General features: G+C 41.8%; 1 protein-coding gene across 2 annotated transcripts in view; it reads right to left on the bottom strand.

Moving 5' to 3' along the window:
- Nucleotides 1–13,906: 13,906 nt before the first annotated feature.
- LOC109414899 (ecdysone receptor) overlaps nucleotides 13,907–23,096 on the bottom strand; it is a 474,809-nt gene continuing 465,619 nt past the window's right edge. For both annotated transcript variants that reach the window (XM_029859697.2, XM_019688743.3), the window contains exons 3-7: nucleotides 22,693–22,866; nucleotides 21,895–22,205; nucleotides 21,674–21,820; nucleotides 21,452–21,604; nucleotides 13,907–14,877 (exon numbers count right to left, since the gene is read on the bottom strand). In XM_029859697.2, the coding sequence (XP_029715557.2) occupies nucleotides 14,068–14,877; nucleotides 21,452–21,604; nucleotides 21,674–21,820; nucleotides 21,895–22,205; nucleotides 22,693–22,866 (1,595 nt within the window). In that variant the 3' untranslated portion in view covers nucleotides 13,907–14,067. The remainder of the gene's footprint in view (nucleotides 14,878–21,451; nucleotides 21,605–21,673; nucleotides 21,821–21,894; nucleotides 22,206–22,692; nucleotides 22,867–23,096) is intronic.

Below are 23,096 nucleotides of genomic sequence, written 5' to 3'. Positions count from 1 at the left end.
GATGAAGAGAAATTGATCATGTTACTTTCACCCTATCTCGCGCTTACGAGCGTATCTACAATGATCAATTTCTCTTCATCGATTTTCTTTTTGGTTAATAACTTGGTCGGTAAATCATTTTCGATTGTTTTTGTTGTTTTAGATGCTAGTCCCAGACGTCCTTTACTGAACCACACCGATAGATCATCCAAATATTGGTCGTATTCCGCGGAATAATCCGAAGAGAAATTCGATGAAGAGAAATCGATCATTGTAGATACGCCTGTATGATACTAAACGCGATTTATTTCAACTCAATCTAGAAATTTCGATTATTAAAGATACCCAAGCCCCCAACTTGCCTCCCCCCTTCGTACGCTTCTATCCGTACAAAAATTTGAATATTATGCACCGTAGACTTTGGTTAGAAACCAGCCCCCTCCCCGCAAAAAAAAAAATCGTTGTGGTTTATGAATGGTCCCGAAATTGAACAATCCAAACACTCACGCTTATACGCCGAAAATACACCAAACAAGAGTAAAATACCAGTAGAAGGGCCAGAACAACTCAAAACGCAAGCAAATTTTGAGCCAAAACAAAAACACATCTCGGAAATTGTTAAAAAATATTTTATTACAAAAAATAAAATAAAATAATATAGCAATAATAATAGTAACTAATACAAATATTAATAGTATTTGAGAAATTTCTTATTCTTGCACATATCCCAGTTCTTTCTACAGCGCTTCTCTCTTTCTCTCTCGCTTTCCCTTCTGTTTGATCAAATCGGTCGCTTTTACTCGATCGCATTCGCCAGTTGTCCTATCAGCTCTCTGTCGCTTCGCATAGATTCTCTTCAAAATCTGTGTGATCTATGTGTGTGTTGGTGTGTTTGTTGGGTTAAGGTTTCTTTTTCTCTCTTCGAATTTTATGCACTCCTCTCAGTGTTGGTTCTAACAACGCCTCTTACAGTACAAGTCTATCGGTTTTCTTTTATCTTGTTCCTAACATTCTAGTAGTTGCTTTCGCTACGGGCTAGGGTTTTTACTGGTTCCAGAGTTTTTGTTTGTTGTTGTTGTTGTTGTGCAACTATCTTACTTTTATTCCGCAAAACCGCTTTCTAACAACTGCACTTTGTTTCCCCCATTTTTTTAGATTTTGTATGTTTCCCCATCGTTTTTTTATCTTTCGTTTCGTGTTTTTCTCATCATTCTTTCTCTCTTTTGTTTTCATTTTTCATCTCATTACTGAAGGCACCTCCGTTTCCGAAAAATACTCGTGTTTTGTAATGTTGTGTTTTCATCAAAAAACTGATTCTTCTAATTCTCTCTCCTCGGTGTTGTGTCTAAGAAGCACACTAAAAAACTACGTGCTGTTGAACTGATTCCAGTTTTTCTGTTTAGACTGGTTTCAATGCGCGGGGTTGTTTCAAAAGAATGATGTTGTTTGTTTCTACGCTTCAAATAATTTAGCTAAGTTTGCTCGAGGAGGGGACTACGAAGCAAAACAAATGGACTACAATTTTTAATTGACTATGTGCTTTGCTTTGCATTTCACTGGAATTTTTCCCAGTTTTTCAAGGAATTTGAAAACAGAACTCTTGGGTTTCCTTCTTGTTTGATTTTTTAACGAAATGATTGACTAAAAATTTTCTACTAAGGATTTTTGTTTTGTTTGATACGTGCATGTTGCTAAATTCGTTTAAATTCAGACTCAAAAAAGTACTCGGCCAACGAAAGTACGGGAAATTGGGCAGCAAAACAAAAATTTAAACAATTTTCCTAAATAAAAACACACAGATTCTGACTTTTGCTTTTATTTGCTTCAATTATGTTTTGAAGCTTTTCTCGTTCAGGTTGAGAGCTTCCACGCACACAACCGCCCCTGCGTTGACTGCTCACATCTCTCGGAATCCTAGCACCCGTCTCTACTCGTTTTGTTTCGTTCCGTTCAGTGCGACACTCATCTTTTCTCTCGCATCTGTATTAGAGATTTGATTGTGTTGGTTGAAGTTGTTATTTTATAGTTTGTTGTGGCAGTTTTGGTGGTTCGCTTTGCTCATTCATTCCGCGTACGCGCGCGTCGTGCCTTTGCCGATCGATTTCCAACCCATTTTCGTTCTCTTTCTTCTTATTCTGGCTTCTAAACAGAAAATAAGATATTGCTTTCGCCTGCCTGCGCAGGCGTATGTTTTCTGTATCGCTTTCCTAAATGTTTCACGCACACACTTGCACTACTCGCGGAAACCTTTTATGCTTTGATCTACTGTAGATCAGAAGATCTTACAGCGTTTCGGTTCCGACAGTTGCGAGTTTAAATCTCTTTTCTAAAAAGAGACATCCTATCTTTCGAATCAAGAGCAATGTATCCCGGATTGAAAATAAGAACTGTGAAAAATTGTAATGAAAACTGTGAACTTCTGAAACTGATTAAGAACTGGCAACCCGGCCATATAGCCGAGGCGGTAAACGCACGGGTATTCAGCATGACCATGCTGAGGGTGACGGGTTCGATTCCCGGTCGGTCCAGGATCTTTTCGTAAAGGAAATTTCCTTGACTTCCTTGGGCATAGAGTATCTTCGTGCCTGCCACACGATATACACATGCAAAATGGTCATTGGCAGAGGAAGCTCTCAGTTAATAACTGTGGAAGTGCTCATAGAACACTAAGCTGAGAAGCAGGCTTTGTCCCAGGAGGACGTTACGCCAAGAAGAGAAGAGGAGAGGGAACCCGGCCATGGTCCAACACGGAACTACAAATCACCCCAAATTCTTCATTGTACGAAGAGAATTTTTGACAGACCTCAGGTAACTTTGACAGATAACGCATAATGCATAATGATACTCATGCAGAACTGTCAGAGTGATCTGAGAATTGTTTTGCATCTTCCACAGAAGAGTCCTGGAAGTGTAGGTGCTTCTCTATTTATTCTTAAAAATGAAAATATTATTGCTAACGAGAGGGCGGGGAGTCTCCAGTTAGCCTTGTTGATGAGGCTTCAGATCGCCAATACGGAGACGACGGGTTCGATTCCCGTCCCGGTCGAGAACATTTCTCGACTTCCCTGGACATAGTGTATCATTGAACTTGCCTCAAATTCATGCAATGGCAGGCAAAGAAAGCTCTTCAATTAATAACTGTGGAAGTGCTCAAAGAACACTAAGTTGAAGAGAGGCAGGCCAAGTTCCAGTGGGAATGAGAGTCACAAAAGAAGAAGATCAGTATTAAAAGGAGTGGAAAAATAAACCAGCACTGAGTAAAAAGTTCGAGCGAATGGTGAGGGTATGTAATAACTACCAGGAACTCACCTACTCGAATTTGCTGTGTAATGAGAAACGTCAATAAATCCAATAAACAAAATTGTATTCACACAACAACACGTGTTTTTATATTCGATCCGAAATTTTCTCTACTAGAAGGTTATGTATCCAGCGGCGGATACGGCCATAACGAGCGTAAAGTTCCGAAAAGTTTATTTAGTTTGTTCTGGTCCGGATTCCGAAAGTTTTTCAGGTTCGATTGCGTGAGTCGACGACGAGTGTCATTAATGTCATCGACCATCGTTTGCTGGATGTTGTTCTTTGCATGGACACTGAACACATTTCATTAGCACCAACAGCAGTTAGAAATCCTGCATTGCATCGAAACAGAGGCGGAACAGAAAGCCTTCTGGAACTTTCCGGAGACGGAAACCGTGTTGAAGTAGGTATTTCTGGAGGTATATCATTTAGCAGTTTAGCACAGTAAAACTGTGTCTGATAAGAATAAATTGTGAATATGTTTGTACCGAGATTGAATAAAGGAGAGTCTGTTCCTATGGAGTAGACAAGCCCTCTCTGCGTTATATATCGTTTCTTGAAACGGTTATGGGGCCAGGAACGGCTTAGAGGAGTTCTGGAAGTGAGGAGACCAACATGCGGTTCAATATAGGGTTCAATCCAAGAGACGATGAGGAGGTCTATATCCGATGAAGTGCCAACAGACGATGCGACTGGGTGGCAATGAGCCATTTTACGAAGTGACAACAATGTTGATGATGATATTGGTTTTCACGGGTTATTGGACGCTACCTCCTGTCAAAATTCATTCATAAAATCGGCTCGTAAAATGGACTATAGTCGTTGAGATACCGAGACGATCGCCGACACCTGGAATACCGTCTACCCCCGATGGTTTGACCTAATCTAATCTGAACACGTTTTAGTTTGACCCCCTCTGATCTGCACATCGTTCAAACTAAAAAGGTTCAAACGTCATTCTGCTCATGGAACGGGGTGAAACTGAACGCAGAATCAAAACAAAACAGCAAATAAGGTTAATATTAGTGTGATTTTCGTAACCCACAGGATTACTAAAAGTTCAAATTAAAAAATGAACCAACGGGGGTAGACGGTACGTGAAGGGCAAGGATTCTCCGAAGAAGATCTAGGATGTTCTTTCCAACATCTACCAACGGAAGACCAGTACTGTGTGACTCAGATTATTACAACCAAGCGGGTGCACCCGGAAGATGACTTCTGCGTCCACTTCGACGTTGGTGACGATGTGAGGTGGAAACCATTTGCCATGCCTACTAGATCGTATGAGCGAGGAGAAGTCGCTTCAAGACCAGTTTTTGTGCTTCGATCATTCGCTGCAGGAGGTGGAAGAACCTGGCAACCGGATGGAGCAAGCAAATGTGATCTGTCATGTGATCATGAACTCGTACGACGCGGTGACCATTGGTCGAAGCAAAGCGGCGTGACCAACGAACCGAGGAAAGTCCAACGGCGTTAGGGTCCAGGGTGGCATCCACATGGTATTTGAATACCAGCACTCACGGCATAAATATCACAAAGCAGGCTAGTAACCTATGTAAACATCTATTTTGGATGTAAACATGTGACGTCGTTCTTATCGTTTTTTACGCAGATCAAATTGATGTGGAGTACTAGATCGCCTATGAACGATTTGAACTACGTCATCAGGAAGTCAGGCACTAGTTGGCAAAGGAGAGAAAATTCAGCTAAATATGGAAGACGTTTGGTTCATACCCGAATTGCCGCTGAATCTGTTGTAGCTTACGCCGCTACAGGCTACACGAAATAAAGACGTTCTCTGTTATCGTTGTGTGACTGTGAAGCAGCTGATAGAGGGAGATTAAAGCGACGGGTAAGCAATCCAGACGGCCACATGCGATGAGTTTCCAGTGCGAGTGACGGGATTCTAAATCCCAAGATTCTGTAAGCCGTGCATCCATGGAAACCAGTTAAGGCATTCAGAAGAATTATAACACACCGGAAGACTATTGGAGGTTACCTAGAGCGGCGTATGAAGGCCTGTCGCGCCCATGGCATGGAATCGAAGTTTACGGATGATTTTACACTCTTTGCGGTGGTGGTATACGCTACCAGGACGAAGGACAAGGGACTGCAACGGTTCATGAACTACAAGGCGATGGCGACTGCCCACTTCGACGATCGAATCTAGCGGCTCCGTTACTTATGATAATGAAGGCGAGTATACCACCGGGCAAAGCTATGAAGAAGCTCTGTAAGAGGCTGGAGACTAGAGTGGAGACGACCAATCCGTAAATGCCAGAACATAACGGCGTCTATGAACGTCTAAACCATACAATAGTCGATGCATGAGGTGTTCTGAAGGAACTAATGCTCGAGGCAGTGTAGCGAAAGGTTTCTAGATCCTAAGCTCCAAGAGATTGAGGGGAAGGTTAGCCGGTTGAAAAACAACAAAACCGCTGGAGCAGATCAACTATCAAGCGAGCCTCTTGAATACGGAGAAGCACTGTCGAGAGCGCTACATTGTGTCATTACAAAGATTTGGGAGGTGGAAGTCTACAAAAAGGGCGACAAGTTAGATTACGGGAACTACTGAGCGCTGCCTATAAGATACTCTCCAAATTCTATGCCGTCGTCTATCACCGAGTTCGTGGGGCAATATCGGACTGAATTCATAGGTGAACGTGCTACAAACGGACCAGATGTTCGCCACCCGCAAGGTGTTGCAGAAATGCCGCGAATACAACGTGCCCACACATCACTTGTTCATCGATTTGAAATCAGCGTATGATACAATCGATCGAGAACAGCTATGGCAGATTATGCACGAATACGGATTCCCGGATAAACTGATACGATTGATCAAGACGACGATGGATCAAGTGATGTACGTAGTTCGAGTATCAGGGATACTCTCGAAGTCACGAGTCCCTTCGAATCTCGTAGAGGTTTACGGGCAAGGTGATGGTCTTTCGTGCTTGCTGTTTAACATTGCTTTAGAGGGCGTAATCAGGAGAGCGGGGATAAACAAGAGTGGAACGATTTTCACGAAATCCGTTCAGCTGATGATACTGATATTATTAGAGCTCGAAAATTTGAGACGATTGCGAAGAAACGTACATCCGAGTGAAGAATGAAGCCAAGCGAATCGGATTAGTCATTAATGTGTCGAAGACAAAGTTCTTGATGGCAAAGGGCTCCAGGGACGGTTGAAGAATTCGTGTACTTGGGATCACTGAACGAATGTTAACATGTCTAGTTACCTTTCCCTTGCAAGCATCACAGACTTGACAGCAGTGCTGAAAATTTCATTTCGTCATATCTAAATTCAATCATCTACAGCTCATTTTAGAAGCTGAACCTGAGAATATGGTATATGAAAAACTTTTGCGGCTTGACCAGTTCTTCAAGAAAGTCACGAAAAAACCGGTATTTTTCGAATATTTAAGGTAAATGTCACGGACTATTTTTGAAAAATGCCAAAATGATATTCACCGTCATTGGCATTTTTCGAAGGTAGTCCGTGACATTTACCTTAAGTATTAGAAAAATAGCGGATTTTCCGTGACTTTCTTGCAGAACTGGTCTAACCGCACAAGTTTTTCATATACCATATTCTCAGGTTCAGCATCTAAAATGAGCTGTAGGCGATTGAATTTAGAAATTTTTCAGCACTGCTTGACAGTGCTGCCAAAACTTTGTTTTGTAAAATTTTCTCGTGGATCGTTCTCATGAACTACTATTGATCTGCTTCAATCCAACATGTACATATGCATACCAAGTTCTTACATTCACTCAGTGAACAATGCTCTTGATCCACTTCACCCCCCATTCGCGTTCGCTGATACTTTGCTTCGATCCTAACCTAAGTCGTACCGATTGCGTTCTCATCCACTCCCATCTCATCACTCATCACTTCTAACCTTTCCTCCTCATCATCAATCAATAATAGTACTTCTCCACTCTTCTAAACTCTACTCAAAAGTAAAGGAAAAATGTACATCTTAAACTGTGTGTGTGTTTCTGTTTACTCCTCCTCCAGCACGTCTCTTATCACACTACCACTACTACTATCACTACTATACAATATAATAGAGCTTCTCTGCATCTCTCTTTCTACAATTTGATCCGCATCATCGCACGTGTCAAGATTCTCACTCGCCTATTCCTATCTACCTACCTCTAGTATGTTACACAACGCGCTCTCATTTCTCGATTTCTCGTAGCAGGAAAAAAATCACTCACTTCACATCCTAACCTTTCACTGTAAGATTTAGTTAGTACTACAACGCGTATCTTTGTCTCTCGTTTTCTGTTCTCTGACATTACCTTCCCTAAAACTATACAGCATGATAAACTCTACTCTCTATAGTGTATTTTTGTGTGTGTTCTATTGTTATCGTCATCCACAATCATCATTCATCATTGTTTTTTTTTTTCGCGCATGTGTGTGGATGATCTATTTTTTTTATCATTATTCATTATCATCATCTTAAAAATATTAACAAGTCACAGCCAAACGATACCGGAAGAGGTGTCGCCACCAACCAATCAGTTGAGACGCACCCTTATCTGAGACGAAGCTCTGGAAGGAGCCCCTGACATGTAGATGGCGCACATTGGCGTCCCCACTGGTGGTGGTTTTCGTCGTCGTGGTGGTGCTGGTGGTGGTAGTAACTAGCAGTAGTTTCATGTGTGGGAGTACGATGTGTGTATGTTCGTGAAAAGTGGTGGCTAGTATCATCTATGTGTGTGTATGTTCGTGGTATGTGGTTTGTTCGGTATCCGATCCGAATCGGATCCGATCGGATCGGATTCTCTGAAAGGTGGCAGCTTCTTGTTTTCGTTTTCACTCAGTCACTACCACTAGTACTATCAACTGCTACTACGGTACTGTACGATTCGTTTTACCGGGTTCTTGATCGTTGCCGAGTTTCACCGACCACATCGAACCTCTTCCATCTCTTTTCGTTTTCCTTACCAGCTAAAACGTATGTATGTGTGTGTGTTTATTTGCGTAAACTTATTACGGTTGTTGTACGAGTGGATGGGAGTTTATGAGAAGGGGTACGGGATGGGGAAGGGATTTTTATCCGGGGTGGTAGTAGATGTACGCGAAGAAGTCTGGGCGAAAGCAAGTGTGCGCAAGTTGATGACGTTTTCCTTGTTCTAAATGGGTCAAATGCTCTCATTACGGACAATAGGACCAACGAAGAGTCCAGGAGACTCTCTAAGAATTATTCCTAGAAGTTTGGAACAATTTTCCCAAGAAATTCAACAGCACTTCGAGGAGTTCAAAAAAGAATCCTTCCAAATAATCCTCCAAGTATTCTTCCAATAATCCTTTCAAGAATTCCAGGAAGCATCATTTCTGAAAATCTTCCAAGAATCGTTCCAGAAGTAATTTTAAGAACTTATTTAAAAGCTCCTTGAAGGCTTCGTCCTAGAATACTTCCAAAAGTTTCTTCGAAAAAATCTTCAATAAATTCTATGAATCTTTCTAAGAATCCTTCCGAGAAACCTCCCAGGAATTTTGTTCAGAATACTTCCAGAAATTTCTCCAAGAAATGGTGTTGGAATTCTTACAAAAATCTTACGCGAATTTATAGCAAAAAATTTCGACAATAAATCTCCAGAAATAATAATCCTGCTTTAAACTCTTACAAGAATCCTAAAAGGATGTCTACCAAGAATCCCTTCAAGCATTCCAACATACCAGCAGTCCTCTCAAGAATTCTTCCAAGCATTATTCCAAAACTTCTTTTAAGAATCCTTTCTGGAACAATTTCTACAATCTGTCCACAATACTATGAATATTTCTAGAATAATTCCTGACAATACTCCAAGAATTCCAACTATTTCTTTATAAATCGTCTTAGAGATTGCTCCATTAATTCTTCCTAAAAACCTTCCTGATTTTTTTCAAGAATTGCTTCTAAAATATTTTCAGAAATTCACCAGCAAATTCTTCCAAGAACCCTTACTAAAATCCTTCGGAGAATTCTTCCTGGGATGATTATAATAATTCTTCCATAAATATAATTTTCTAATGTTTCTTTCCAAAAATGTTCCAAAAAAACCTGCGAGGAATTCCAAACATTCATCCAAAAATTACATCAAGAATACTTCCTCAGAAGCTTCAGCAATTATGCTTTCAGGCAGTGTATCAGGAATCTTTCTAGAAATCATTTTGAGAATGATTTCAGAAATTCCCAGAATCCTTCCAAGAACTTTGTCAAGATGTTTATTAAGAATCCTTCCAAAAATACTACCAGAAGTTATATCAAGAACACTTCAAGGCATTCTTCCAAAAAATCTTTGTAAGAATTTCTCTAAGCATTATTCCAAAAATGTTTCTAATAGAATCTATTCAGGACTTTTCCAGAAACAATTTCCAAAAGTTCTTCTAGGAATTATTTCTAGAATCGTTGAAGGCTTTGCTCCAAGAACTGTTTCGCAAATTCCTTGAAATTATTCCAAGAATTCCAATTCTCCCTAGGCTCCTTCCAACAATCCTGCCAGAATTCATACCAAGAATTTCCACATCAAAACTTCCAGACATTCTTCCAAGTAAATTTCCGGAAATATTTTCTGAAATTCATCTAGAAATCTTTTGTGAAATTATTCCAAGAATCGTACTAGGAATTTTTCCACGAATCATTTTGGGAATTCTTCAAAGATTTTTATCAATAATCTTTTCAGAAATTTGTCAAACATTTCTTCCAAGAATCCATCCATAAATTCCTCCAGGATCTTCTGAAGAATTAGGCTAATATTTGTACAGATATTTTTTTTTTTAAGTACTGTAAAAAATACTTCCAATAATTAAAAAAAGTCAACTTTTGTCCAAGAATTCTTAAAATGCTTGCGAGTATTCCTCTAAATGTTTCTAATAGGATCTTTTCAGAAATTTCCCTGTAGCCAATTTCCAAAATTCTTCCGAAAATTATTTTGAGAATCGTTGCAGGCACTCCTCCAATGATTCTTTCAAAAATTTCTTGGAATTTTTCCAAGAATCTTTACAAGAATATTTTTAAGAATCTTTCCAAAAAATCTTCCCAAAACTCTACCTTGGGAATCCTGCGAGAGTTAATGCCAAAAATGTCCACATAAATACTACCGAGAGCTCTAGTAATGATCCTTCCGGGCCTTTCAGGCATTCTTCCAAGTAAATTTCCAAAAATATTTTCTGAAATTCGTCTAAAAATCTTTTGTGAAATTCTTCGAAGAAACATTCCTCCAGGATACTCTGAACAATCAAAATCAATCCTTCCATGAACCATTTCAAGACATACTTCCACGAGTCCTTCTAGAAATTCTTCCAATTATTGTTCCAGGAGGATCTTCAAGCATCAGCCCAGAAAATTCTTCCAAGAATTCTTCCAGAAACCTTTTCTGAAAATCTAGTTATACAAGAATCTAAGAATTTTACCAGGAGCCATGTTCTGAATCCTATCTGAAACTTTTTCAAAAGTTCTTCCTTGGGTCCTGCTAGGGTTTCTGCAAAGTCCCATAGATTTTTGTCGAAAATACTTCTTCGAGTTCTAACGGAAATCCTTTCAGGCATCCTTCCAATTTTTATTCCAGGAAGTTGGCAAAGCATCAGTCCAGAAATTCTTCTAAAACACCTTCTAGAAGTTCCTGCAGGAATCTTCTCAGAAACTCTGAACACACAAAAATCTGAAGATCCTTCCAGGAGCCATGCTCTGAATCCTTCCCAAGAGTTCTTCTTTGAATCATACAAGAATTTTGTCTTGCCAAGCTGTGGTAGTTTGACAACTGCTGGGGTCATTTTTGCACCGCACTCTAGATTGGTTTTATTTCGATCGTGTTGATTTTCTTCCCAGCTCATGAAAAATCACTACTTTATCAATTTTCTAACTTTTGGAGTTGATTTTTGTAACTTTTTATACATATAAACACAGCCACCATGAATACGAATCGAAACGTGCAAGGGTCATGCTGATCGGTTCGGCCATTCGTGAGTTTTGTTGCCTCAAAGGGCTTTCAAACTCATTTTTATATATATAGATTTATCAGAATTTTACGACGAGAATACTTGTCTAATTTATATTCCAGTCTTCCATGCATCAACCCAGAAATTCTTCCAAAAAATTCTTCCAGAATTCTTGCAGAAATCTTTCCAGAAATTTGAGAAATTCAAGAATCCAAAAAATATTCCAGAAGCCATTTCATGAATCCTCCTGAAATTCCTCTAAGAATTCTTTCTTAAACTCTACAAGGGTTTTTCAAGAATTTTTGACAAGAATACTTCTAGGAGTTCTAACAAGAAACCGTCCAGATATCCTTCCAAGAAGTTCGAGTTTTGTTCCAGGAAGTTCTCTAAGCATCAGTTCAGAAGTTCTTCCAAGATTCCTTGCAGGAATTCTTACAGAAATCTTCTCAGAAATTCTAGATATACAAGAATCTAATAATCCTATCAGGAGCCATGTTTCTTAATCCTTACCAAGAATTGTTTCTTGAATCCTACAAGGATTTTTCCAAAAAATTCTCAAAATTTTTCGACAAGAATACTTCTAGGTGTTCTAGTAAGAATCCTTCCAAACATCCTTCCAGGAATTCTCCTAATATTTGTTCCAGATAGTCCTCCAAGCATCAATCGAGAAATTCTTCCTAAAATCCTTCCAGAATTCTTACAGAGATCATCCCAGATATTTGGGATATTCAAGAATCCAAAAATATTTCCAGAAGCGATGCTATGAATCCTTCCTGAAATCCCTCTAAGAATCCTTCCTTGAACCCTACAAGGATTTTTTTTCCAAAATTTTCGACAAGAACCCTTCTAGGAGTTCTAGTAAGAATCCTTCCAGGAATTTTTCCAAGATTTCGTTCAATTATTGTTCCAGGAAGTTCTCCAAGCATCAGTCCAGAAGTTCTTCCAAGAATCCTTACAGAAATTCTTACAGAAATCTTCTCTGGATGAACTCTGGAATGATTTCTGGATGGAGATACTCTGGTTGCAAATGATTCCAAGAATCCTACCAGGAGCCATGTTCTAAATTCTTTCTAAGAATTCTTCCTTGAATCAAACAAGATTTTTTCCAAGATTTTTTCAAAGTTTTTCGACGAGAATACTTTTAGGAGTTCTAGCAAGAATTCCTCCAGGCATCATTCCAAGAATTCTTCCAATTTTTGTTGCGGGTACTCCTCCAAGCAACAGTCTGGTAATTCTCCCGAAAATCCTTTCCGAATTTATACAGAAATCATTCCAGATATTCAAAGATCCAAAAATTGATGATTCCTTCCTAAAATTCTTCTGAGAATTCTTCCTCGAATCCTACAACGAATATTTTTTCAAAAATTCTCGACAAAAATTCTTCTAAGAGTTCGAGTAGCATTCCTACCAGAATCCTTCCAGAAAATCTTACAGAAATCTTCTCAGAAACTCTAGATATACAAGAATCTAAGAATTCTACCAATAGCCATGTTCTGAAACTTTTTTGAAATTCTTCGTCGAATCCTACAAAGTTTTTTTTTCATTTTCTAAGATTTTCGAAATTTTTCCAAACTTTTTTCTAGAACTCTTGCTGAAATCTTCCCCTAAATTCTAGATTTTCTGTTGAAATACCAGTGTTGCATGGCTTTAGGCGTTGAATAGTAGCTAAAAGGCCACCACCTTGGGTTCTGGTCCGCCATCTTGTATTCCAAAACGGCTTCAGACATCGGTTTTCAGAGTCTAGACGTCAACGGAATGTGAACATTCTGAAAATACCAATTACACATGGTTTCAGTCAACTAACAGTAATCGTAAAAGAATCATGTCAAGGTTTCTTGCGTGAATCTTATTAGAAATTCAACGTGGTGAGCTCGTTCCACTTTGTTTTTCCAAATTTGCAATATAAAACGTACAATCTTCAACTTGTGCGGCACACACCTACATTCAACCAGACTTCTCAGCATTCTGGGAGTTGAGTTCTGTCCTGCCGTGTGCAGCATAGTTGTCCCATGTTCTATGGGAATCCCTATTAACATGGGACAACTATGCTGCTCACGGCAGTGTCGCGGCTCGCAGTTTCCCCCCGTTTTCCTGCTTCTAGTTATACGGTCATATTTAGTATAAACACGACCCAGTCTCCTATCGCCTAATATTACACAGTAAAGCTTGCGGCGCAGCGAAACTTTCCTCTCCATTTTTTTTGTCTTGCGTTCCGTTAAAATTTCAAACCAACGAACGATTCTGCGCTCACGTCATCTCCTCCTCCTGTACGCGCGTTATTTTCTGACGGTGTATGTGTGTGTATTTTACTGGAATACTTTTTTTATTGTTTTGCGAAAAAGTCAAAACCTAAACGTAAATAGTCCTACTAAAAGTATAAGTTTCGATCGGATCGATCGAAAGCGAACGAAAAAATGTTTTTAATTCAGTCACTTGCTACTTTGAACCGTGCCACTGGACGACCGAGCTCTCTGTCAGAATGTGTCTCTTTCCCTCCGTCCCCCGCCCCTCCCGCATCCTATCTTAAGTCAATATCCCACCAGCAGCAGTGTCCAGCACTGCCCATGTGTGTCCCCCGCGGGCGCCGCGCGGCATGCTCGCCTAGCGCCCGCAGGGAAAACCGCAAGAATATTTATAAAACAAGTCCAAAAACAAAAAAAAAGAATAAATTAAAGCACTTTTTTACAAAAATTAACATCTGTCGTCTCGCGCCCCGTTCCGATCTAGCCTTCGACAATGAACAGAAGGTCGTCCGCTCCGGGGAAAGCCGGTGACGACGGCGACAGGGTTTCGCTGGCGGCCGCCAGCAGTGGAATGGAAACCGGCGGCCCGGAAACCGTATCCTATCCTAGCTATACCTGGTCGAGGACGCCGCCGCCGCCGCCGAGGCCAACCGGGACGCCGAGCCCCCCACTACTACTGCTATTGTTGCTACTGGCACCACCACTTCCGCTGCCGTTGGCGTGAACTTGCTGTAACTGACTGTGCTGCTGCTGCTGCTGCTGTGGGTGCGGCGGCTGCTGCTGATTTGGCGTTAATTGCTGCCCGTGCGGATGCGGATGCGGCCCGTTACTATTACTATTACCATTACTACTACCGTTACTACTACTACTGCTGCTACTGCTACTGCTGGAGGACGAGGACTGGGGGGTGCCATGGCTGTGCATCTGGGCCTGCATTGAGGGCGGTATGTCCTGGACGTCCCAGATCTCCTCCAGGAACCGTGGCAGTTTGCGGTTCTTCAGCTTGAGCGAGAAGCACATCTCCGAGTTCTGGTTGCCGAGCGTCCGCAGTTCGGTCAGGATCGACAGCAGCTTGGCGAATATCACACTGCACTTGGGATCGCCCGCATGCCTATTCAGGATGTAGATCCGCAGCGTGTCGATGTAGTAGCTCTGGATGTGCTCGACCAGCTCGGCCTGCTCCAGGCCGGGCCGGTCCGAGAAGATGACGATCGCCGTCAGGAGGGCGTACTCGACGTTGTCCACCGTGAGGGAGAACATCTGCCGGCAGAAGTGCAGCAGGTCCTCTATCGTGTCCGCCATGCCGGCCATCCGGTAGGAGTCCCGCGTGTACGATCGGTTGTTCGCGAACAGGATGGAGTCGGTGGCAGCGTCGTAGCGGCGGGCCATCCGCAGCATCATGACCTCGCTCGAGCAGGCCTGTGTCGAGGGGGGTGAGAGAGAAAATGGTTAGAAACGAGTTCAGAAAGTTATTACCAGAGTATTTAAAATAATTAATTTTGAGTAACTTTCTTTCTGTGTGTATTTTATAGCATCTTTTTGTTTGTCAACACATGTGGAACGCTGCTGTTTTGAAAGCATCTCGTGCGGTTTTTGCTTGAACAAGCGGAAGTAAATATTTTTTTTTTGGTCAACGGTGATCAAAAGCGATCAAAACTAGTGGAAAAGTGTTGCGGAACGTTTGGCGAAGCGGAATTCGCGGGGTACACTGCGGATTGCCCGCGGAAATAGATAGAATGCGGGCCGTGGGAAAAACGGCACAGTTATAACCTCAAATCGCCTTTGAGAAGAAGGAGGAGAAGAATAGTGCAGTGGTGCCAGAAGAACCATAGCTAAGTCGAAGAAAACACAGTAGAATAATTCTAATTATTAGTGTTAGGAGTAAGAGTTATTGAGAAAAGAATTAAAAACAACAAAAATAGTGATAGTTTTAAGATCAAACGAAGAGAAAAAGAAAAAGCCATAATATAAAAATTATGATAGTTTTAAGACTATAAAAGATTTGCAAGTAAAAACAAAGAATAACATCAATAACTAGTATATAAGTAACATGAAGGGAGGACGAAGTACTCGATCCCAAACAGGGCTGGAAAAACAAGCAACGACAGATCCAAAGAGCTCCAGTCAAGCGATCGCAGGTAAATCCAGCATCATCCGAAGGACATATCCACCGAAAATTACACAGAACAGCATCCCGATGGTCCCGATCACCGAACCAACCGTCCAGCAGTAGGAAGTTGCGTTTGTGGAACCCATCGACTACCAACTCGACATTCCGAACCACCCAGCCGTCCTCGGTCGAGTACTATACGAGGCCGGTTTCAAGGCAGTAAAAGAAATCACCAAGATCGGTAAGTTCCGCTTCAGAATCGAGCTGGACAGGAAGCAGGATTACGAACAGCTGAAACAAGTGGACCTAGGCAAAGTCAACATCAAGCTGTTTGAACCAAGTTCACTGAAAGAAACCATCTGTTTCGTCCCAGAAGTCCCTCTGGATTTTGGCGAACAAGAACTCCTGAACAACACCGAAGCTGAATCGGGTGCCAGAGTCACGAGAATCGAGAGGCTAAAACGAATGACCAGCGAACGCAAACTAATGGACACAGCGAACCTGAAGATCGTAGTGGATGGAAAGCAAATGCCCAGAGCCTTCAAAATCTTTGGGGCCTTTTTCACTCCAAAACTCTACATCTTCCCAGTGAAACAGAGCCGCAAGTGCTGGAAATAGGGACACCAAGCAGCAAAATGCAGGAACACGGAAAAGTTCCAGAGCTGCGGAGAGCAATATGCGGAAGCGACAAACCTCTGTCCAAACGAGCCAAGATGCACAAACTGCAAAAGGGCCCACGGTGCCTCAAGCAAGGAGTGTCCAGAGAGGCGGAGGCGGGAAAACATAGTGAGGAAGATGAAGGATGATAATGCGGACGATCGCGAGGAGACGATCAGCACAAGCAACCGGTACGAAGGGTTAGATGAAGACTTCGGTGAGGAACTGGATCCCAACTCCAACGCAACCTGGGGGAATCCGTCAGGCAGACCTGGCACCAGCAATAAGCACCAGAAAAATTAAAAACCACGCCATTCCGAGAGTATAACGAGTCGGAACCGGGAAGCTATGCAAGGATCCTCAGAGAGGGAAAAAGGACAGACAGAGCGGACAAACACTGGAGCAATCCGTATGCAAAAACTGGAAAAACTGATCCTCCAGCTGCGGAAAGACTTCCAGAAATTATTCTTCGAAAAATCCTGGCTGGGTCCCATCATCCAGCTGAGGGACAAAATCAAACAAAAATGAAGCAACCAAGGTACCACCATCGATACCGATCATTTGCTGATCGTGATCTTCGCCGAGTTAGACCTAATTGTAAAAGGAGAAACAGAACAAAACACAAACGAAGAACAGCCAAGAATAGCAAACGCAAACAAAAATGGAGCCTAAACAACTGCGAATCTTACAAAACAATATCCAAAGCATCAGGAAATCAGAAACTCGCGAAAAACTCTTTGTAAGCTTAATGGAAAACGACATCCAGATTGCTCTCCTTCGGGAAATATGGCTCAAGACCAGTGAACCTCTCTTTTTACTGGCTCAGACCTTTTGATCCTTAAAGGACCGGCGAACCGTTCAGAATGGAAAATGTCGATCTGATCTCGCGTAGCAGAGAGGCTGGATACGGAGGAGTTGGAATCTTGCTTAGGAATGACGTGGTCTTCAAGGAACTCAACATTCTGGAGCTGAACCCGATCGAGATCGTAGGAGTAACGGTAGAAAATATGGCCGACTTCGAGAAAGTAAACCTGAACTCAACTAAATACGACCCCAATACATCTACACCCCATATAGCCGAGGCGGTAAACGCACGGGTATTCAGCATGACCATGCTGAGGGTGACGGGTTCGATTGCCGGTCGGTCCAGGATCTTTTCGTAAAGGAAATTTCCTTGACTTCCTTGGGCATAGAGTATCTTCGTGCCTGCCACACGATATACACATGCAAAATGGTCATTGGCAGAGGAAGCTCTCAGTTAATAACTGTGGAAGTGCTCATAGAACACTAAGCTGAGAAGCAGGCTTTGTCCCAGTGAGGACGTTACGCTAAGAAGAGGAGAGGAGGAGGGTTTGTTCCAAGAAATGCTTCAAGAAATCCTCCAACGATTCCTTCAGTTTTTTTTTACAGATACTTCTGCAAGGATACATCGATGAATTTCTTCAGGAATTTTTCATGGCTTCCTTCAGTGGATTGCTCCAGAGAGTTTTTCAAGAATTCCTGTATGGGTTTCACCAGACATTCCTTCGGGAATTTCTCCTGGGATATCTTTAGAAGTTCCTTCATTAATTGTTCCAGTGCTTGTGTCGATGATTCCTCCAGGAATTTCCAGGAGTTCCTTAAATCATTGTACAAAACATTTTTTTGGGAGTCCATCCAAAATTCCCAAAAATAATTCGTCCAAAAATTATTACAGACATGGATGCCTTCATTTTTTTCCCTACAGAAATTCTTGCCGGAATTGGTTAAGAAAGCTTTCCTGGGATTTCATAAGGAATTCATCATGGAATTGCTTCCGGGATTCCTCCAGGTTTTCTTTCAAGCATTCCTCCAAGGATTCACTCAGGAATATCTTCTGTGTTTCTTTCAGAAACAACTCCAGGAATTATTTAAAAAAATCCTCCAAGGGTTTCCCCAGGAAAACTTTTTAGAATTCCTTTAGGAGTATTTCTTGGAATTCTTTCAGGAACTACTGCAAAAAATAATACAATACTTCTTCCAGGAACTGTTTAGGAATTCCCCAGGATTTCTTCCGGGGGAACTGCTACAGGGATTCCCCAAGGAGTTCTTCCACGAACTCTTCTTTGAATTTCTTCAGGATATCTCCAAGGATTCCATCTGCAATTTCTTCAGAAATTTTTACTGGAATTTCTAAATGAATTTCTTCAGAGATTCCTTTAAGAATAATTCCAGGGATCCTCTGGGAGTTGTTGCAGTGATTCCTCTAAAATTCATCCAAGGATTAATTCAGAAGATTTCTCCAGAAATTCCTCCAGGAGTATTTCTAGAGATTCCTCCGTTAATCTTTACGAGTATTCTTCTAGGATATCCTCCAGGGATTCCACCAAGAATTTCTGCAGGGGACTTTCTTCTGTGATTCTTTCTGGAACAACTTATTTCAAACATCCTCCAAAGATTCTCCTACGAACTCTTTTTAGGGTTCCTCCAGCAATTCCTCTTTGTATTTTTAAGGAACTTTTCTAGGAATTGATTCAGTACTTCCTCCAGGAACTGCTTAGGGATTCCCTTAGTAATTCCTCTTGAATTTTCTTCCGGATTTCCTTCTGGAGTTTCTTCAGAAACTCTTCTAAGGATTTCTCCCGAATTCGTTCAAGAAATCCATTTTTAAGGAATTATTTCTGGTATTCCTATACGAATTCCCTAAGAGATTCATCCACGAATTTCTTCGGGAATTCCTCTAGAAATTACTCCAGGAAATCTTTCAGGGATTCATTCAGAAATTCATCCAAGATTTTTTCTAGGAATACCTTCTGGAATTTTTCCAGAAATTCCACCAAGAAATCTTCCAGTATCCCCTCCAGGAATCGCTACAGGCATTCCTCCAGGACTTGCACTAAAAACTCATCCAGAAACTTTTTAGTGATTTTTTCCAGGGATTTCTTCAGAAATTCGTTAGTGGATTTCTCCAGGAATTTCTCAGGCGATTTTTTCAGAAATTTCTTTCAGAGCCCCTCTAGAGCTTCCCCCAGAAATTCCTCCAGGGATTTCTTCACAAATTTATTCAAGGATAACCCCAGGGATTCCTTCAGGAATTCCTTCGAGAATTTCTCCAAGAGCTGCACTAGCAATTTCACTAGAAATTCCTCCAGGGGTTCTCAAGGGGTTCTTTTAGAAATAGAAAAATAACAGAAATCTCTCAGAATTCTTCTGGAGATTCCTCTAGATAATCATCCAGTAATACTTTCAAGAATTCCTCTGGAGGTTCCTCCAGAAATTCCCACTAGAATACCACTAGGAACTCCACCATTTATTCCTCCGGGATGTTATCTAGGAATTTCCCCAGAAAATTTCTTCAGGAATACCTCCAGGAAATACCCCAGGAATTTCTTCCGGAATACTCCTGGCATCCTTCAGGAATTATGCCAGCAATTCATCCAGGAATTTCTCCTGGAAATCCTCTTGGGATTTCTTCAGAGATACTTTCAGGAAATTCTCCAGGAATACTTTAAGGAAATTTTCAGGAATTCCTCCAGACATTCCTCCAGAGATTCCTCCAGAAATTACTTCAGGGATTTCTCCACGAATTTTTCGAAGGATATTTCCAGAGATTCCATCAGGGAGTCATCCAGAAATTCCTCCAAGGGTTCTTTCTCAAGGGATTTTTTCAGAAATTTCTCCAGCAATTCCTCCCAGAATTCCTCTTGAGATTTCTTCAGGATTTTTTTCCCGGAATTCTCCTAGGGATTCCAAGAATTCACCCAAAAAATTGCTCAAGGAAATTCTCCAGGAATTCCTGCTGGGTCTAATCCAAGAATTTCTCCAGGAATTACGCCAGGAATTTGCTCAGAAGTTTTTACAGGCATTCCAAAGATTCCTTAACAAATTTCTATAAGACCAGAAAATTCTAGGTTTATCCTCAAAAGAGTTCGTAATTTCCAAAAGAGTTCAGCTATAATTTCTGATGAATGTTTTGTAGATATTGACATAAAAAAATCAGAGCAAAATAATGCACGAGTAAATAAAAATCCTTAATCTTCCAGAAATTGGTCATCGCTACCAGCACCACGCTGATTTGTGTAGATCAGGCGAGCTTTTTTTAACGTATTGTACAAAATACAACAGGGTTAAGGGTTAAATAAAGCTTGTAGAATATAATGTTATTATATTCAATTTCATCGTGTTGCGTTTAGTTATAAAAGCTAGTAGGTATATATTTAGTTATAAATATATTTAGTTATAAAAGCTAGTAGGTATATATTGCTTGCCCCCACCCCCCCCTCCCTGACCGAAAAGCTGGCTACGCCCTTGTGTATGGAGGGTAACATCAACGACCTAATCGGAATTATAAGTCACAAGAGCGACGTCGCAATGCCAAGACGATTCATACCTAGAAAGGGGCACTGACAAGTGTACTGGTGGTGCCCAGAAATCGTAGAACTCTGCGCAGTCTGCCTAAGAGCTAGGAGCGGAACTCATTCAGATAGCCGATAGAGAAGTCGCTCAAGGCGAATACAAGGCACCGAGTCCAGGAGGAATTCTGGTTGTAGCCATTAAGGCGCCCACCGAGACTCGCCCTGACATGTTCAGAAAGGCTATGCAGTTGTACCTGATTATAGGAAAATTCTACTGCCTAAACACAGGAATCCACCTGGCGACCTGTCGGTGCTCAGAACAATATGTCTACTGGACACCGTCGCCGGAAAGCTGTTGAAGCAGATTACTCTGTCGAGGCTGAAGGTCTATACCAAGAGGCTGGACGTCTATGGGCTCTCGGAGAAACAGTTCAGTTTCCGCAAGGGTCTATTGACGGTGGACGCTTGAAGACCAGTGACCAAAATGGTCGAGATAAAGCCTTCCATTCTTTTCAAATGTCACAGACCTTCCGTCCAGATTCTACCTCCTCGTCTTGGTGCGACCACCGAGTCATCCAACTCTACAAAACTTTCATCCAGCTCCTTCCGTTGGCCAGCCAACAGTCACGTATCGTGCAGTGGAAAAACAAACTCCTGGGCCCATAACTTGTTAAACTAGTCCACTAGGACCATCATGTACACCATTAAGGACAGACTTGTTAGAATCTCAAAATGGCCGCCACAATGGCCGACTTTGGCACCTACTCACGATTTCGTGGGCACAAATCTCTCCGTAAACAAAACCAGCGCATCTGATCTTCTTATTTTAAGCTTATTTCGAGTGAGCAAGAACAGGTTGGGTAAACCTTGTCAAAAATGTCCTTTTTCGACATGTTCCCTCAGTCAGACCTACCTTCAGCAGCGTGATCTGGTCCTCCTGTGGAATCTTGGTAAATGCTGGCAGTCCCTTGGCGAACTCCACGATTAGTTGTACTGTTAGGATTGTGATTTCCGTTATGTGCCGGAAGTGCACGTCATGTTGATCTTCCTCCTCGTTGGGTGAACCCTACAAAAAGAGAAGAGCAGAAAGAGTGTGTAGATCGGAAGCTTGAAGAACCTTTCGATTGCAACTCACGATCATTATCCTTTTGAGATCTTCCTCCGAGGGCTGCTCGTAGCCGTCCTGGTACCAGATGAGTTTGTAGATGACGGCCATCTGGTTCGCCGTCAGCAGAGGTATGTTTCTTAGCCTATTCTCCTGCAGGAGCTTTTCCGGTAGTAGCTGTGAAACGGAGATTAAGAAGATCATTACAAACACTATTCAGAGTAGAGGCTTCGGACGAATCCGGATCTTACAGGTATCGCTTGGTGCGGCGGTGGATCACATTTCATCAGGATCGGCAGGATCTCCGACCGGTAGGTGCTGTTCGTTGTACTGACGGTGGCGTTCGTTTGCACCTTGTCCTTCTCCTTCTGGGCTTTCTTCTCCTTCCGCTTGATGGCGCACTGGTTCTCCGGCACGACGCACTCCGGCCGCATCCCGACGGCCAGGCACTTCTTGAGCCGGCACTCCTGGCACTTCCGCCGCATGTACATGTCCATCTCGCAGGCGTGGCCGAACTTGCAGCAGTACACCGCATTCTTGGTGACGCTCCGTCGGAAGAAACCTTCGGAGTGATGGGAAAGAGTGAAGGCGATGTTTTATTATGATCATGCGATGTTTTATTGTTGATTTTTTTTCAATTTATGTTTTGTTACTGATAATCCCGAAAAATTGATATCTACTCAAATGCGATGTTTTAAAAACAAAATCTCATCTAACAAAAAGAAAATAGAAAAGTCAAAACCAAACATACAAAAACAATTCAAACGACCTAACGATGAACAAATAAAAATATCTAACGCCTCAATAAAATAAATAAGCATTTCATTTGAATACCAAGTAATATAAATAGTAGATAAGGCTACATTCTAGATTTAGTCGAAAACCGTATAACTTTCAGTTGTTCTCATTTGTTACTTTGGAAGTTTAATGATAAAACATCGCATTTCAAAACAATATCTGATTAACAGAATCAATCTGCCTTTTTCGATGTTTCTTTGCAGAAACGATTCGATACGCTCAATACCAGGAATTCTAAGCTCCATCCATACCTTTACAACCCTCGCAGGTGAGGGCATTGTAGTGATAACCGGACGCCCGATCGCCGCACACCAGACACAGTTCCTCCTGTTGCCGCGGGGTCGGTCCCTTCTTCTGCTTCTTGGGGTCGCTGCCGTCCGGTGTGTAGCCATTGAGACTGCTGGAAGGCGATAGATCCTCACGACCTAAAAAAAACGAGAATGAAGAAGATCCATTAGAATTTGAAACACCGAACCGGAAGGCGGAAATCTGAGCGGTTGCTGCGCAAAAATAAAAATTAGCATTCAATGATTCGGATTTCGGTTTCGGATGCACAGTCGGTTCCCCCCGTGGAGTAGCGAAAAGGTGAATGAAGTAGCTTAGGAAGCGGTGCGATTCAGCGCCAAATTGCATAATTATAAATTGGCGATTCTTT

The sequence above is a fragment of the Aedes albopictus genome, chromosome 3 (genome assembly GCF_035046485.1).
Source record: "Aedes albopictus strain Foshan chromosome 3, AalbF5, whole genome shotgun sequence".
Lineage (NCBI taxonomy): Eukaryota > Metazoa > Arthropoda > Insecta > Diptera > Culicidae > Aedes > Aedes albopictus.
This window is presented reverse-complemented; position numbering and strand designations above follow the sequence as displayed.